The following is a 14,771-nucleotide window of genomic DNA, read 5'->3' as shown; positions in this document are numbered from 1 at the left end:
AGGCCTTATATAGGAATTTATATAGTTGATGATTTATGTAAAAAAAAAAAATAATCATTTCCTTTTTTTTTTTTTTAAATTAATAATATCAATATCTTCGTTTAAAAATTATGAATTTGATTTCAACTTTTAAGTAAAATAAAGTAAAAAAAAACCGAAGCTATCCCAAACCAAGCCTTCTTAGCCCTTATGATAAATGCATGTTCCATGCGAGACAAAAAAAAGGCCAGGGCCAAGGGCTGTGATTCAAGTGGCTGGTGGTGGCCCCTCTGCTATTTTATTTCAAACAAAGAAGGCTGAAATTTTTAATTCCATGGAAACAGGATGGAACTTTGACAAAGTCAGAAAGCCAAGCCAAGACAAGATGTCTCATGTGTCTTGAAGAAGACATACGCCACTCTCTTGTATTTTTCCTCGAAGTCGGAGAAACCACGTTTGGCTTCTCTTGTATAATTTATACCTATATGGTCATGGCAAGCCTTGATAAAAAAAAAAGGAAAGAGAGAAGAAAAATCAGACATTAGCCAGGAGGCCTGCATCTAATGACATTGCCTTTGAACATTGTCTTGGTCTCATTAGTGATGGTATATAATGGAAACATGACATGTCTATCAAATTTTGTCGGATTCTTGTTGACCCACTGTGCCTATACTCCTATCCATCTACTAAATTTCATCCCCTCCAATCAGCATTTGGTGGGTCAGTGCACTCTCACACAGTCCAAAATTTACACACAATATGGTACACTGTGTGACATGTACCACTAACTCCCATTTTTCTAGTTTAACCCTCAAGCATGCCATATGGCACGTTATGGCATTTATTAAAGGGCCTTGTCTTACTATACCATCCCCCAAAAAAAACTATATTCTAATCAATAATGTTTACCTGAGACGAAATAAGAAAAGGGTTTAGAATAATGTCAGCCCATCATGCCTATATTTCATGGAACTTTAGGTTAACTTTCTTCTTGCGGAATTTTAACTAAAAGACTTGGATATTGTTGATCAGTATATATAGTTGCGTTCTACTGCAAGTTTCATAAGTCCATATGTGATGGAAACTATAATAGCGTATCCCCACAATAAACTAAGCTAAAAGGATGGGTGATTTTGAAAGAAGCCCACTAGCCATACCAAATTTAATGCGAGTGGTTGCATTATAGAGCAAGCCAACAAAATTTTATCTACTCCCAAGGAAATCATGAAAATGATGGGAAAGAGCTAATAAATTTTAGCTTTTAATCTTCTTCAAGAGAATGTAACAAAGATTCTAAAAAATCAGCCGCTTTTAATTCCCATGGAAATCATGAAAGTGATGGGAAAGGAGCTAATAAATTTTAGCTTTTAATCTTCTTCAATGTAACCCTTCAAGTAGTAACAAAGATTCTAAAAAATCAGCTGCTTTTAATTCCCATGGATATGAAAATGATAGATATACATATTTTCATTTTCATGTACCTTGACACGCCAACGAATGCGTGTCATGGCCGGGGTTGTGAGCTTTGCTTTGGTGTTATTAGTGGGAGAATTTTGGAGCTTTGCTTTGCTTTATAAGTTCATCTCCATCTCGTAACTTTTTTCCTCTTGTGACTTAAACTATGTTTGGTTGGCAGGATAGGATAAGATATGTATATTGTAAGATATCATATCCCATTGGAAATGATATGTATATCTTAGGATATAATTTCTAATGAAATATATTATATTATATTATATTATATTTATATTTAATTTATGAAATAAATAAAAAATAATTAGAAATATATATTATTTTCAATATTTAAAATAAAAATTATATTACATTCAAATATTTTCTATTTAAAAAGATGAAAATTTTGTTATGTTTAACAATATTCATGATTAAAATATTTAAATTTTACAAATATTTTTCTGTATTATGTTATTTAATATATAAAAATAATTTATATATCATATATTAATATTATTTTATAAATAATTTTTTAGTTTTTCTTTTTTAATCATAAATTTAATTTATAATAAAAAAACTTATTTTGTAAAATAAGTATATTAAAAAATAAAATTTGATAAAAAATAAATTTTTGGTACATGAGATATGCATATCTTATGTCTTATTATGGGATTAACATATCTTATATAAAATAGATGAAAAAAAAATTGTGAATAATATATTTTATCACTTACTATATCTCATGTTTGTTAAATATATGATATAATATAATATCTCATCTCTTCTTCAATTCTCCCATGTTATATGTTATATTTGGCTAACCAAATATGTCCATTAGGAATAATTGGTCCTTCTACATATATGCTGCTATTTGTACCGTGAAGATACATGGGCACAGAAAATTGTGTGGTTGAGAGATGGGTGGTGGAGAGGATGAGGCAGTGCAGCCACTGTTTGCGACCAAACAATTGAAGGGTAGAGTTGCTTATAGGTGTTTTGCTTCCACAATCTTTGTGGGAATATGTTTGATTTTGGTGTATAGACTGAAGCATATACCAAGTGCAGAAGAACATGGCAGATGGGCTTGGATTGGATTGTTCATGGCTGAGCTTTGGTTCGGGTTTTATTGGATCATCACACAGTCTGTTCGTTGGAATGTTATCCATCGTGTACCGTTCAAGGATAGGCTCTTGCAGAGGTCTTTTTCTGCTTCTTCTCCTTCTTCTGCATCTCTCTCTTTTGTTGTATGCTCAATTGTAAGATTTATCATTATTCATGTGGTTTTAGGTATGGGGAGAAGTTACCAGGGGTGGACATCTTTGTGTGCACGGCGGATCCAACCTTAGAGCCACCAACTTTGGTGGTTAACACCGTCTTGTCAGCCATGGCTTATAACTATCCAACTGACAAGTTGAGCGTCTATCTTTCTGATGATGGCGGTTCAGAGCTGACGTTCTATGCTCTCTTGGAGGCCTCTCATTTCTCTAAACACTGGATTCCCTTCTGCAAGAAATTCAAGGTCGAGCCGCGGTCTCCACAGGGCTATTTTGTCCAGCATAATGATTCACAGGACATCACTTATGCCCATGAATGGCTGGCCATTAAGGTAACTCCTTGTCATTTCAATTTACATCTTTAGCAGGTTTTAATTTAATGTAATTTCTAGCAGGCCATAGAAATTGAATGACTGTCTTGTTTTGGTATGCGATATTGTTACTACTGACTTGGTCTTTATGAACTATATGAAGGCCCATGAGGCATCAAACTGTTAAAACACTTTGTTCTTAATGACTGAATTTTGTGAGTTGTGTCTTTTCTTTTGAAGAAATTGTATGAAGAGGTGAAAAACCGGATTGAATCAGCTGTTGAGGTGGGCAGCATTCCAAAGGAAGTAAGGGATCAACACAAAGGATTCTCAGAATGGGACTCTAAAATAACTAAGAAGGATCATCAGTCAATTGTTCAGGTGCTTGTTAGTTTAAGTTATGCCAGTGGAGCACTACACTATTGTTTAATTTTGTGTTCTTTTGTTTCAATTTATCTTTATGGCTTTTTTTTTTTTTTTTTCCAGATTTTAATCGACGGGAGGGACACAAATGCAATGGATAGTGATGGAAATCGGTTGCCAACACTGGTATACATAGCACGAGAGAAGAGACCGCAAGTGCATCATAACTTCAAAGCTGGTTCCATGAATGCATTGGTAATTCATCAATACCTCAATGAATGAAAATGTTAGAAAAAATCAGAGAAAGGAGAAAAAAAAATGCATCTCCAATGTGTTGATTATGAGATCAAATCTTGATTTTGCAGACAAGAGTGTCATCAGAGATGAGCAATGGACCTATAATCCTAAACCTGGATTGTGACATGTACTCGAACGATCCTGATGCGATAATGGATGCACTATGTTTCTTCCTGGATGAAGAGAAAGGCCACAGGGTTTCTTATGTGCAGTATCCACAGCACTACAATAATGTCCACAAGAGCAATATTTATTCATGTTCAAATATGGTTGTTAATAAGGTGGGTTTTCACAAACATTCTTGGGGAAGTGAGATTTGTCCTTTAGAATTTTGAGTAGTTTATGGACTATTCAATGGGCTGAACTCTCTCTGATATTGGTTGTGTAGATTGAGCTTGCTGGCCTAGATGGATATGGTGGGGCTCTGTATTGTGGCACGGGGTGCTTCCATAGAAGAGAAAGTCTTTGTGGAAGGAGGTATTCTGAGGATTTCAAAGCAGAATGGAGCACTAGGACTTGGAAAAATGCTGAAAGAACTGTCCAGGAGTTGGAAGAAGCATCCAAAGTCCTTGCCAATTGTAGCTATGAGAAGGGTACTCTATGGGGGCAAGAGGTCTCTCTCTCTCTCTCTCTCTCTCTCTCTCTCTCTCTTTCTTTGTGGTGTGATGATTGTTTGTATGAATTTGCAGATGGGTTTGATGTATGGGTGTTCAGTGGAAGATGTCATCACTGGGTTGGTAATTCAATGCAAGGGTTGGGAACCAGTTTACTATAGTCCCTGTAAAAGGGCCTTCTTGGGTGTTGCCGCAACTACATTAGATGACGCTCTTATTCAATACAAGAGGTGGGCTGAAGGGATGTTTCAGATATTTTTCTCTAAGTACTGCCCCTTCTTCTATGGGCACAGGAAGATAAAACTGGGAGCCCAGATGGGTTACTGTGTTTACCTTCTGTGGGTTCCTAACTCCTTGCCAATGCTCTATTACACTATTGTTCCTCCCCTGTTCTTGCTTCGTGGCGTTGCCTTATTCCCAGAGGTACCTCACTCTTTTTTCCTTTACCAACTCTTGTCATATCTCACATCTCACATGGGACAGGGATAGAGAAAAAGTTCCTAATACAATATACACTTGAACTCTTTTTTAACTTTTAGAGGTGTTTTAAAACCATGAGTGTTCTTTAAGCCTAAAACAGATAATATCTACGCTAAACCCCAATGTGAACTTTTATTTGTTCGGCACCACAAGAGGTGCCTACTTGCTTGCTTTCCCCACTATCCTGTAGGATACGACAAAAGAATATGGGCCCAAGACTTCTATTAATTTGTTTAGCCTTGCAATTTGCAAAAGGTGTATGTTTGCTTGATCTTGAAATCTTACAGGACACAACAAGACAATGTGGACCCCTTTGTTTGTTTGGCCCCATCTCATGGACACAATAAAGCTGGGATAGAACAAGACAATAGGAAAAAATCTTTTTGGAGCTATATATATGAGGTCACATTGTAGACATGATTTAAAATCATGAGGGTTTTTTAGGTTCAAAATGAACAATATCTACATGATTAGTAATTAGTGACGGATTATTATTAACTCTTGTTCCAACTCTTGTTCTCAATTCACTTATCATCCATGCTTCTGTTGTCTTAGGTGTCAAGCCTATGGTTCCTGCCATTTGCGTATGTTTTTACAGCCAAGTACGCTTACAGCATGCTTGAGGCAGTGTGGTGTGGAGATTCATTCAAGGCATGGTGGAACCTAGAACGAACATGGCTGATCCGATCAGCAACTTCATACCTTTTTGCCTTGATTGATAACCTCACCAAGCAACTGGGGCTGTCTGAAACAACCTTTGTCATCACAGCCAAGGTGGCTGACGAGGGTGTTTTGAAGAGATACCAGCAAGAGATTATCGAGTTTGGAAATGTATCTCTAATGGTTACCATCATATCAACGTTGGCACTGCTGAATCTTTTCAGTTTAGTTGGGGGGATGACGAGAGTCATCTTCAGTATGGAGTTCAGGGGTGGTGTTGCAGGCTTGATCCCACATATTATCCTATGTGGGCTGACTGTTATGCTCAATCTTCCAGTGTACCATGCCCTCTTTATCCGCAGTGACAAGGGCAGAATCCCATCCTCTGTTATGTTCAAGTCAATTGTTTTATCCTCACTGGCATGTCTACTGCCCTATTTATTATAGTTCTTAACACATTGTAATGTAGGTGTTGTGTTATGTATGAACCAAGAAACATTAATTGTATACTAGGGATTATGATTTTTATATAGTATGCTCAAAAGATTATAGCATCAGAGAAATATTTTTAAAAAATGCATCCCTATTCTTTGATGCCATGTGTTTAATTTACAACAACAATATCTTCACACACAAAATGTAATAGGGTCATGTTCCTTTTCTCCTTGTGTTTGATATTCATTATATGAAATAGTGGATATTTTTATATATCTTTTGTCTTTTCTAAGTAGGGTTAATTCTTTACATTGAAACCTTTTATATAAATTTGTCTTTTGAAAAGACGAGTTCCATATGAAATTCAATTTAGCATAAATTATGATAATTGTAGAATTAGTCTTAGTAGAATGTTTTTCATTTTGCTTAATTTTTAAAAAAATTCCATGCCATTAAAGCTTCCACTATAACAATAAGTGATATCAAAGTAGGGGTGTTATTAAAGAAGTTATAGGACCTCAGGTGCTACCAACTCTCCTAAAAGCAATTGTTGTTAGGAAATGCGCATACTCTAACCTTATAGTGTATTCATCCAAGCACCGACGACGAACACAAGGGGAGTTGATGGACACGACCAACCCTCTGATTTGCCAATAAAAGTTAAAGGTGAAAATCTTTCAAGAGAAAGAAGAAGAACATCCGATGTTGAACATAAATACAGTTTTGATTAAAGATGAAGTAAATTGTTCTTTAATCAACATGGGATAGATAAAATATGCACTTTGTTATCCAAAATATGTGTAGTTTCTCTTATATACTTATTTAAGATATTACAATCTTCATTATCTAAAAAGTGGAAACAATGAAACGAGTTGAATGATTTAAATTTGGGTAGATGTACAAGAAGCCAAGAGTCATTACTAATACATCAAAACTTTAGTGTATGAAATTTTCATGGTGTGTGATGGAGTTATGGCATAGAGTACGGATTTGGAAAATTAAGTACCATCCCCTTGGAGGCACTGAATTATTATTTACCATTTCTTTACTCAAAGCTTAAATTTTAGTGGATATGATTGAAACAACTTTGCAGGTGAAGTTCATCCCATGATTGCCTCCATAATGGTGTATTAGATGAATATTTGCACTAATAAAGACGTGCATGTAGAAAAGTTATATGTACAATGGAAGTATGTATTATAAAGAGATGAAAAATTGACTAAGTAGTATCAAAGCCAATTGAAGATTTTTGAGTGATCTAAGAGACTATCTAAAATTGAAGATTTTGAAAGGGCAATTTGAACGTAAAAGTATAAAAAATTTGGAATCTATAAGAGGGTTACAAAAGTATTAATCTTTCTTTCATAAGTTGGTATATGATACATAGAATAAACATAAACAATTTAAATTCATGGAGATTTATTAGAAGGCAAACATGGAGTCTTTGTGGTGCATGAGAGATTTATGATGAAGAAAGTCATGTTAGGAAGCTTTAAAAGATTGAGGATTGTGGACCTAATATTAGATATAATGGATATTGTTTAGTATTCCTTTTCTCAAAACCGAGTAGACGTGATTTAAATAAGTTTTCACTTAGAGTACATTATTAGAAATATTTCTAGAAAGTGCAGAAATCATATGCATTAGAATGTGCATGTGTGTACAATGGAGACATACACTGTGTAAAAATAGAAGATTTCCTAAATAGAATTTGAGTCGAAGTAAAGGTTTTTAGAAAGTATCTCAAATTCCTATTTAATACATATTCATTTCGGTAAAAGAAAATTGTGTGGAATATTAAATAATTGGTATTTTGTTGTAATAATAGGCTTTCTTGAAAAATAAAAAATTATCAATAATATTTCTATAACTATTATAGGACATAAGGGTAAAATAATTATGAAATTGAGATGAAATTATAAAGACTATATAGCATAGGTAGGGATATGATGAGGAATGGGGGACACTCGATGGAGTAGAGCTAGTGGAAACATGAGATTCTTTCAAGGCTCAGAAACCTCTCCTTTGTGTATTCCGGTAGAGGCAAAGTGGCCAACAACAAGAAATATTGTGAAAGTTTCTTAAATTGGTGGTTGCATGGAAAATAAGCAAGAATGCTTATGACAAAGTGAATATGGAGGTCTGCCACATGACACATATAAGAAGAAAGACTATGATAGAGCTAGGGAAGATGCCTTGAATGAGTTGCAAAAATCAATAGCCTATAGTAACCAAAGGATTAAGGATAAGAATTGTAAACTCTTAAAATAGAGAGTTATGACCCATTACAAGGTAAGAATATCAAAGTTATATATATATATATTCTTTAATTCTTGAAAATTTTGAGACTTTCTTTATGAGAATAATGAACTTGTGAAATGTTGGCTGGTGGAAGGTCACATTGGATGAATAACAAAACTATGAGGATAATTAAATAGAATTTGGTTGGAATTTGAAGGAATGTTATCTGTTGGATCACATGGTTGAAGGAACCACCTTGTAGCATGTCTTGTTTGCTAGTGGTACCTAAATTAGTCTGAGTAGGAAGGATTCTCCTGTGTTCTCTTGAAGGTGGCTTTGCCAGCCTATTACCAAATACTTGAGAAAACAGACTTAGTGACATTTCTATTACATGTTCATGCCAAGAGAGGAAGATTGTTATAAATAGTAAAGAGCTTAAGAGAATAAGTCAAGATATTAGGTATGATCAGGCTAGTTTTCAAGTATAGGCATGATCCTCCTCTCATAGGAATGATCCTACTGTACCTAAATGATAGGAATATAGAATTCTATTCCTAATAACTTGATCAGGCTAGTTTTCAAGAACAGGGTGAAGAACCATTTCAATGTTTGAATGAAGCATTTACCCATGTTTGAAGGGAAGAGATTTGTAAGGAACTACTGGTTGGAAATTCTACAAACTTATACCTAAAAATTCAGATTTGGTACTAACTAAACCCCCTTCTATTGCTGGAAATTATAATGGATAAGGCAAGTGGACAGTGGACAAGAATAAATTATGGAGTAATTATTGCAAAGTCTAGCTAGCTAATCCAAGGTAATCACCTAAGAGGGGGTGGGGGTCAATTTTTAAAAATTCAACTCTAATGGATGCAATTAACTAAGAAAAAGATAGAAGACCTATAAATTGATGGTGATGTAAATAAAAAATATAAGGAAAGAATGATGCAAGCTTGATTTTATGGTGATTTGACCCGGTCTTAACCTATGCCCCACTCTTCTCAAGTTTCAACACATTGAGAGTCTACTAATTGAGGCTGTAATATATAATTGGATAATAGTTCCGATCAACCCTTTACACTTCTCTTTCAAGTGAATCTGACACTTGAATATCATTTCAAGGACAATCCTAACAGCAAGATAAACTCTTAAGATACAAATAAAATTTAGGATTGAATCAAAGATAATGCACTAGTGAACTCTTATTGTTGTATGGATTGAATACACTCAATAAGAATTAACGAGAAATATTTTGATAGGTAGTAGTAGTAGTAATTCTCTCTTTCCCAGTTAAGTAGTAGTAGTAGTATTGTCTCTCTCTCTATCCCACTTAGCTTGCTTCAACCATTCACTACATCCAAATTTAGCTTTCCAGCTTATTGTCTCCCTCTCTATCCTACTTAGCTTGCTTCAACCATTCACTAGCATCCAAATTTAGAGCCAAGGGTGGTTGGTAGTAGTAGTAGCAGTAGAAGTGTCTCTCTCTTATCCACTATGCTAGCTTCAGCCACTAGCATCCAAATTTGGAGCCAAGGGTGGTTGAAGCCAGGCTGTCTTCCCAAAGGCCACAACCAAGTTAAGCAGTGTTGAATTTTGACTTAGTATTTGCTGGAATTTGAATTTTGAATATTGCAGCTGGAGTCTTGCACAAAATCTGCAACATCTAGATATTTTCTTATTTTTATTTGGTTTTCTGCTATTCTAATGTCATTTCAGTTACAAGCTCATGTATAAATTCAGCACTCTTCATCAATAAAATTTGTTCCAAAAGCCCAAAAATATATATTCTGTATAAGTATTTAATCTTATACCATCAAAGTGGTATCAGAGCCATAGTTATCTTGAGGGGCCAGTGAGGTGAGTGAACCCAAACACCTTCTAAAATCATTTAGCAATGGAAGAGTCAAGTCTCACAGTTGCACCATCAATTCTTGATGGAGACAATTATGAAACTTGGGCTGTTAGAATGACAGTTCATCTACAAGCACTTGATGTTTGGGAAGCAGTGGAAGAAAATTATGAAGTTCCTCCCTTGGGAGCCAATCCAACTATGGCTCAAATGAAGTTGCATAAAGAAAGAAGGACAAGAAAGGCTAAAGTGAAAGCTTGCTTGTTTGCTGTAGTTTCACCATCAATTTTCATCAAAATCATGAAAATTGATTCAGCTGCAGAAATTTGGGAGTATCTCAAGGAGGAATACAAAGGAGATGAAAGAATCAAGAACATCCAGGTGATGAACTTGATTCGAGAATTTGAAATGAAGAAAATGAGGGAGTCTGATGTTATTAAAGACTATGCTGCACAACTTCTTTCAATAGCAGACAAAGTTAGGCTGCTTGGAAAAGAATTTTCCAATGAGAAGATTGTTCAAAAGATATTGGTTACACTTCCTGAGAAATATGAAGCTACAATTTCCTCTTTGGAGAATTCAAAAGATCTGTCAACTATTAGCTTGACAGAATTATTACATTCCTTGGAGGTTGTGGAACAAAGAAGACTCATGAGACAAGGAGATATTGCAGAAGGAGCATTTCAAGCAAGAATGCAGAAAAATGCAGGCCATAAAAATGGAAAGGTGAACAACAACAAGTCGTGTGGCAACAACCAGAAAAATGGAGTTTTTCCACCTTGTCCTCATTGCAAGAAGACAAATCATTCTCCACAAAAATGTTGGTCGAGACCGGATGTGAAATGCAACAAGTGTGGTAAACAAGGACATGTGGAGAGGATTTGCAAAAATCAACAGTAGGAAGAAACTAGTGCAGCAGTTGACTATTGCCAGGAGGAGCAATTGTTTGTAGCAACGTGTTTTGCTAATAAAAGCACCTCTAAAAGCTGGCTTGTGGATAGTGGTTGTACAAACCACATGACAAATCAAGATCTCTTTAGAGAACTTGATAGAACAACTATTTCCAAAGTCATAATTGGAAATGGTGAGTATATTCCAGTGAAGGGCAAAGGAACGGTTGCTATCGAAAGCCAAACAGGTTTGAAACTCATTTATGATGTTTTGTTTGTGCTTGACATTGACCAAAACTTACTCAGTGTTGGACAGCTTGTTGAGAAAGAATTTAAAGTTTATTTTGAAGATAGGAATTGCATTATCAAGGATGCTGAAGGCAAAGAGGTGTTCAACATAAAAATGAAGGGCAAGAGTTTTGCCTTGAATTTACTGGAAGATGAGCATACTGTTATTTTACAACAAGATAGCACAACAATGTTTTGGGACAGAAGGGTCGAGCACTTTCATCATGATGATGTGCTCTACATGAAGAAAAATCAAATAGCTGAAGGACTTCCTGACTTAGAAAAAGATCTTCCTATATGTGCTACTTGTCAATATGGGAAGCAAACTAAACTTCCCTTTCCAAAGAAAATATCCTGGAGAGCAACCCAAAAACTGCAACTGGTGCATACTGATGTTGATGGATCTCAAAAGATGTCATCCTTGAAATGGAATGCAAACAATGTTCACCAGCTCACTGCACCATATAATCCATAACAAAATAGAGTCGTGGAGAGGAAAAATAGAACAATTTTGAAGATGACAAGATGCCTTCTGCATGAAAAATATCTACCTAAAAAATTTTGGGCTAAAACTGCAAGTAGAGCAGTATATTTTCTGAACATATTGCCAACAAAAGTGTTAAAGAAGCAGACCCCTTTCGAAGTTTGGTTTGAGTGTCTACGTACAAGACTTGGAGTTTGCATCTACGAAGTCAAGGAGGAGTGTTGAATTTTGACTTAGTATTTGCTGGAATTTGAATTTTGAATATTGTAGCTAGAGTCTTGCACAAAATCTGCAACATCTAGATATTTTCTTATTTTTATTTGGTCAAGATTTGGTTTCTATTTTATAGGAAGTAGTTGTTCATCATCTTGTAGCTTGATTTTCTGCTATTCTAATGTCATTTCAGTTACAAGCACATGTATAAATTCAGCACTCTTCATCAATAAAATTTGTTCCGACAGCCCAAAAATATATATTCTATATAAGTATTTAATCTTATACCATCAAGCAGCTAACCATCCAACAAATCTTGTTTTCTACTTTTTCTTTATTCCGACTTTGATATGGATCTTCTTCTTGCCTGGAGATTCGAATTTGTTGTGATCTATATAAACTAATTAACCACATATTTTTATTTGAAATCAATCAATTAATGTCAGTTATCTATCAATCTGGTTTCTAAAAGCAATATTAATTTTTTTACTCTAAATCTTGATTCAAATCTCCTAAGGGGGTGTTTGGTACGTCGGAATAGGGAATGAAAATAATATTTTGTTTCCTTTCCTATTTCTTAGTGGAATGGAATGAATTTGATGATTTCATTTCTAACATTTGAATGAACTTAGGAATGCAAGATTGAAATGATTATTTGTTTTCATTCCAATGTTTGATAATAATAGGAATGGAAATGAAAAAGAAATAAATTTATAATAATATCTTTACATATAATTTAAAATATTTTTTTTTTACTTTTTTTTTTTTTAAATTGAGAGGTTTTTTGTTATTAAATAATAAGACTAAAAAATATATATATACTCAATAAATAAAAAATTAACCATAAAAAATCGTATAACCCTAATGCACAAATATTCAATTATTATTTTTATTAAAAATTTGAATAATTTGTCATGCTTAAGTAGTTATAAAATTATATTTTTCAAAAAAATATTATTTATTATAATATTTAAATTCTCAAAGCTAGCAAATGTTTTTCCTATTTTCAAAAGAGGAAATAAAAGAATTCAAATTTATTCTAATTTTCAACAAGTATCATATCCGATAAAATCCATAACCTTAAAAAATTTTAAATATTCGTTTTTTTTATCAAAATTTTAAATAATTTGTCATGCAAAAAAAGCTATAGAATTATATTTTAGTAAGAAAAAAAAAAGAGAAAAAAAAATATAAGAACATATAAATTGTGAAAGCTACCAAATACTTATTTCTTATTTGCAAAAAAGGAAATAAAAAAACACAAACTTCATTCTAGTTCTCAATATAAGTACCATATCTACTAAAATCTACAACTAGTATATCCTCCAAAATTAAGCCATCAAATCAATAAAAAAGTTCATAGGAAATTGATGAAACAAAATCCAACCTAAAATTTCTATCAATCCAACCTAAAGACAATAAATCAATAAGGATGCAACATGGAGATTCATGGGGTTCGAAGAAGTTGTTTCGCCCATTCAACCTTGAGATCTTCATCTAAATTGAACAAAAGTTTGACTTTCATTGGGTCACTCATAATAATTTGACTTAACTTCAATATGTCCAAACTTAATTTAAACCTAAATAAAAGCATTAGTATTGCTATAATATGAAATAATTAAACCTATATAAACTTAATTTATAATTTATATACCTTAAACCATTTCCATCTCTCATCTGTGGAGTTCTCAGAGACTGGTTCTGGTTTTTTGAGTAATTCTCCTTATAGGCGAATGACTGCATTCAATACTGCATTGAAATGTCTACTAATAGTTTCTCCAGACCTTAAGAATCGAAATTTTATAACTCAATTCTTTACATGATGTGCAAGAATATGCAAGAATAATGCAACCATTTCTTCTACATCAACATATTTTGAATCCTTTAGTTTACCAATAGTACGAAGCATAGAACATAACATGGTGAAAGTATGTCTATCCATCCTAAGTTGCTCCATACATGCTATATCACTCCCATAAATCAATCGATTAAGATTTTCAACTCGCAAAAATTCTCTATTTGCAAGTCTTTCCATCAATGTTTGCCTCTGATAACATTTCCTTGTAGTCGTGCAAAGTGCAGTAAGCATGTTAAGTATGTTCACTATAATATATAGAATCATGATAAGTTGTTCTCTTCTTTCCATCTCAATGAGGTCCATGGCTGTGCAAGAGTCCTAATCATAAAGGCGGGAAAAAAAAACATTCTGTGTTTTTAATAGGAACAAAAAAATATTAAATATTCCATGTTTGACCTCATTATTAATTTTCTATAAGCAAAGAAAAATTTATATATGTAAATTCATTTGTACCAAATTAATACTAATTTTCATACCTTTTAAGAAAGTTAGTAGCTTAACAAAATAAAAAAATAGGCAAGTGGGGCACATACAAATAGGCAAAATTTATCATTACAATACTCTTGCTTGGGAAATCTAGCAAAAATTAAATTAATCTATTTAACATAACCATATGTTCTGTTGACATTTTTGTATATGGTCAGAATCATGGTAGTCCTCACAATCATGGTAGGCATTACTTCTAAATTTATTGTTACTTGAATCATTAATCCCAAATTTTGGTCCGTTTATTCTGCCTACTGTTTCAATGTAGGCAAATATGCCTTAAACAACTAATAAATATTAAAAAGATTAAATATTCTATGTTTGACCTCACAATCATGGGTTTTTTAATCATTAAATTTATTGGTTGTTTAAATAATGTCCATAATTTGCCTTAATAATAACAATAATAATAATAATAACAATAATAATAATAATAACAATAATAATAGTAATAATGATAATAATAGTAATAATAATAATAATAATATCCGTTAATAATAATAATAATAATAATAATAATAATAATAATTACAATAACAAGAATAATAATAATTTATTGGATCTGGAAAGGTATGAAAATCATGTTTTATTGGCATT

The 14,771-nt window shown here is 33.3% G+C and overlaps 1 protein-coding gene across 1 annotated transcript; it reads left to right on the top strand.

The window, feature by feature from the left end:
- The first annotated feature begins 2,225 nt into the window (after nucleotides 1-2,225).
- On the top strand, nucleotides 2,226-6,138 carry LOC100260085 (cellulose synthase-like protein E6). Its single transcript, XM_002266237.5, has 8 exons — nucleotides 2,226-2,629; nucleotides 2,719-3,037; nucleotides 3,257-3,397; nucleotides 3,503-3,634; nucleotides 3,745-3,957; nucleotides 4,065-4,289; nucleotides 4,366-4,713; nucleotides 5,326-6,138. The coding sequence occupies exons 1-8, from the start codon at nucleotides 2,349-2,351 to the stop codon at nucleotides 5,875-5,877; spliced, it is 2,211 nt and encodes a 736-aa protein (XP_002266273.1). The 5' UTR covers nucleotides 2,226-2,348; the 3' UTR covers nucleotides 5,878-6,138.
- Nucleotides 6,139-14,771: the final 8,633 nt, after the last annotated feature.

The sequence above is a fragment of the Vitis vinifera genome, chromosome 19 (assembly GCF_030704535.1).
Source record: "Vitis vinifera cultivar Pinot Noir 40024 chromosome 19, ASM3070453v1".
NCBI lineage: Eukaryota > Viridiplantae > Streptophyta > Magnoliopsida > Vitales > Vitaceae > Vitis > Vitis vinifera.
Note: the sequence above shows the minus strand (reverse complement) of the source record. Positions and strands in the feature narration are given on the sequence as shown.